Source organism: Salvia hispanica, chromosome 4 (genome assembly GCF_029641045.1).
Source record: "Salvia hispanica isolate PSC_SH4W2 chromosome 4, Shi_PSC_v1, whole genome shotgun sequence".
NCBI classification, from domain to species: domain Eukaryota; kingdom Viridiplantae; phylum Streptophyta; class Magnoliopsida; order Lamiales; family Lamiaceae; genus Salvia; species Salvia hispanica.
In genome coordinates this window covers 25354612-25356683 of record NC_142695.1, presented here as the reverse complement: position 1 = coordinate 25356683, position 2072 = coordinate 25354612, and the positions used below count along the sequence as shown (strand labels likewise).

The following is a 2072-nucleotide window of genomic DNA, read 5'->3' as shown; positions in this document are numbered from 1 at the left end:
GATCCTCTACATAGAAGACTTGCTCAGCTTGAGATGCAAGAATAAATGGTTCATTATGGCGTATCACATTTGAAAAATTAGCTAATGTAAATCCATCAACATCTATCTTCAATCGATTTCCTTTTGACATCCATTGACAATCAAATAACACAACTATATGTCCATAACTGTAATCAAGCTCAACAATATCGGTTAGAATTCCATAATAGTCCAACTCGCTTAAGATTGGATTTTGATCCCTAGTACTTGAAAAACTTGACGTTGTAGCTTTAACACGCACCCCACTATTTTGTGTTTTCTTTGTACACTCCAAATCTTTTGTGTGGAACCGGAAACCATTCACAATAAACTTTTTATATTTCACTCCAATTATATTAGGCCCACGAGCAAGTAACTTCAGATCTCTTAATGTTGGATTTTTCTCATGGACTGTTAACCCTTCAAGCTATTGAAAGAAATTAAAATCACAATAATAAAAATAGCAACAAAATTGTATATTCACCATTACTATCATTATGAAGCATATAACTTACATGTTGAGCAAACCAACCAGCAAACCTTTCACTGTGGATACGTTCCAACTGATGACGTGCAACGCGAGGATTAGATTGTTCAACTACTGCCCAATATTGCCTGAAAAAGAACAAACCTTCATAGTTTCAAAAAAGTTCAAAAATTATGATAAATAGGAATCCACATAATAACTTACTCGATGTATGGTCTAACAGCCTCACAGTTGAACAATACATATTGGTGTGCTTTCGTCAATGTTACATCATCTAATCTCATAGCAGTTCCTTTTCCAAGAGAACGACCGTGGATCGTAAATACATCTAATCCAATTATTGCATTATCTGTAACAGTTTCGTTCCTTGATTCTCGATTAAACTTTGACTCCACATAGTCAGCTAAATACAAAGAGCAAAATCTCAAACATTCTTCGGCTAGATATCCTTCAGCAATTGAACCTTTAGGTTTGCTTCGATTACGCACATAAGATTTCAATGTGCCCAAATATCTGTTTGCAAAAAAAATCAAGTATTAGATTTTCAAATATTTTAAATGGTTCATTATTGAAAAAACATCATTCATTATATACACTATTTAAATTTCATAAATATAACTTGCAAATGTATATAAATTACCTCTCTATTGGATACATCCAACGGTAGTGAACCGGCCCACATAGCTTCACTTCTGTAGCCAAATGTACAGTCAAGTGCACCATTACATCGAAGAATGATGGTGGAAATATCTTCTCCAATTGGCAAAGTACCACAACAATATCTTTCTCTAAACGAATGATATCAGCTGGACAAATTACTTTAGAACAGAGTTCTCGAAAGTATTTACTGAGCTGAATCAAAGGTGAACGTACTGCCCTAGAGAGTGTCTTTCGCAATGCTATAGGCAATAGTTGTTGCATCATAATATGATAGTCATGACTTTTCAATCCTAGCAATTTGGGTGGTTTTAATCGAACACACCTAGAGATGTTTGAGGAGTAACCATCGGGAACTTTAAGATTTTTCAAAACCTGACAAAATATTGTTCTCTCCTTCTTGCTCATTGTAAAAGTTGCAGCGGGTAAATAAAATTTTCCATGCTCCTTAGTAATTGGATGAAGTTCAGGTCTGATTCTCATTTGTTCCAAGTCTTGGCGTGATTTATAATTGTCTTTTGATTTACCATCCAAATCCAACAATGTGCCACAAATACTCTTGCAAACATTTTTTTCAGTATGCATGACATCAAGATTATGACAAACCATATTATCTTTCCAGTATGGCAACTCAAAAAATATACTCTTTTTTTTCCAACTGAAAAGCTTTGGATTATCTTTAACCAGCTTACCATATTTCATAGTAAAGTCTTTCAGGTCATCCATCACCATATCGCCAGATAGTTGTTGCGGTGCCTCTCCATACTTAACTGTGCCATCGAAGAGTCGTCTATTCTTCCGAAATTCGTGTTCTTTGGGTAGGAATCTTCGATGCCCCATGTAACAATACTTTCCACCATGTTTCAGTCTAATAGAATGTGTTTCTTTGTTACATACCGGACATGAATAT

General features: G+C 34.9%; 1 protein-coding gene across 1 annotated transcript; it reads right to left on the bottom strand.

Annotated features, from left to right (window-relative positions):
- Positions 1-1141: 1141 nt before the first annotated feature.
- On the bottom strand, positions 1142-1786 carry LOC148927530 (uncharacterized). The gene has a single exon (XM_089069572.1). The coding sequence runs from the start codon at positions 1769-1771 to the stop codon at positions 1142-1144; it is 630 nt and encodes a 209-aa protein (XP_088925698.1). The 5' UTR covers positions 1772-1786.
- Between the last annotated feature and the right edge of the window lie 286 nt (positions 1787-2072).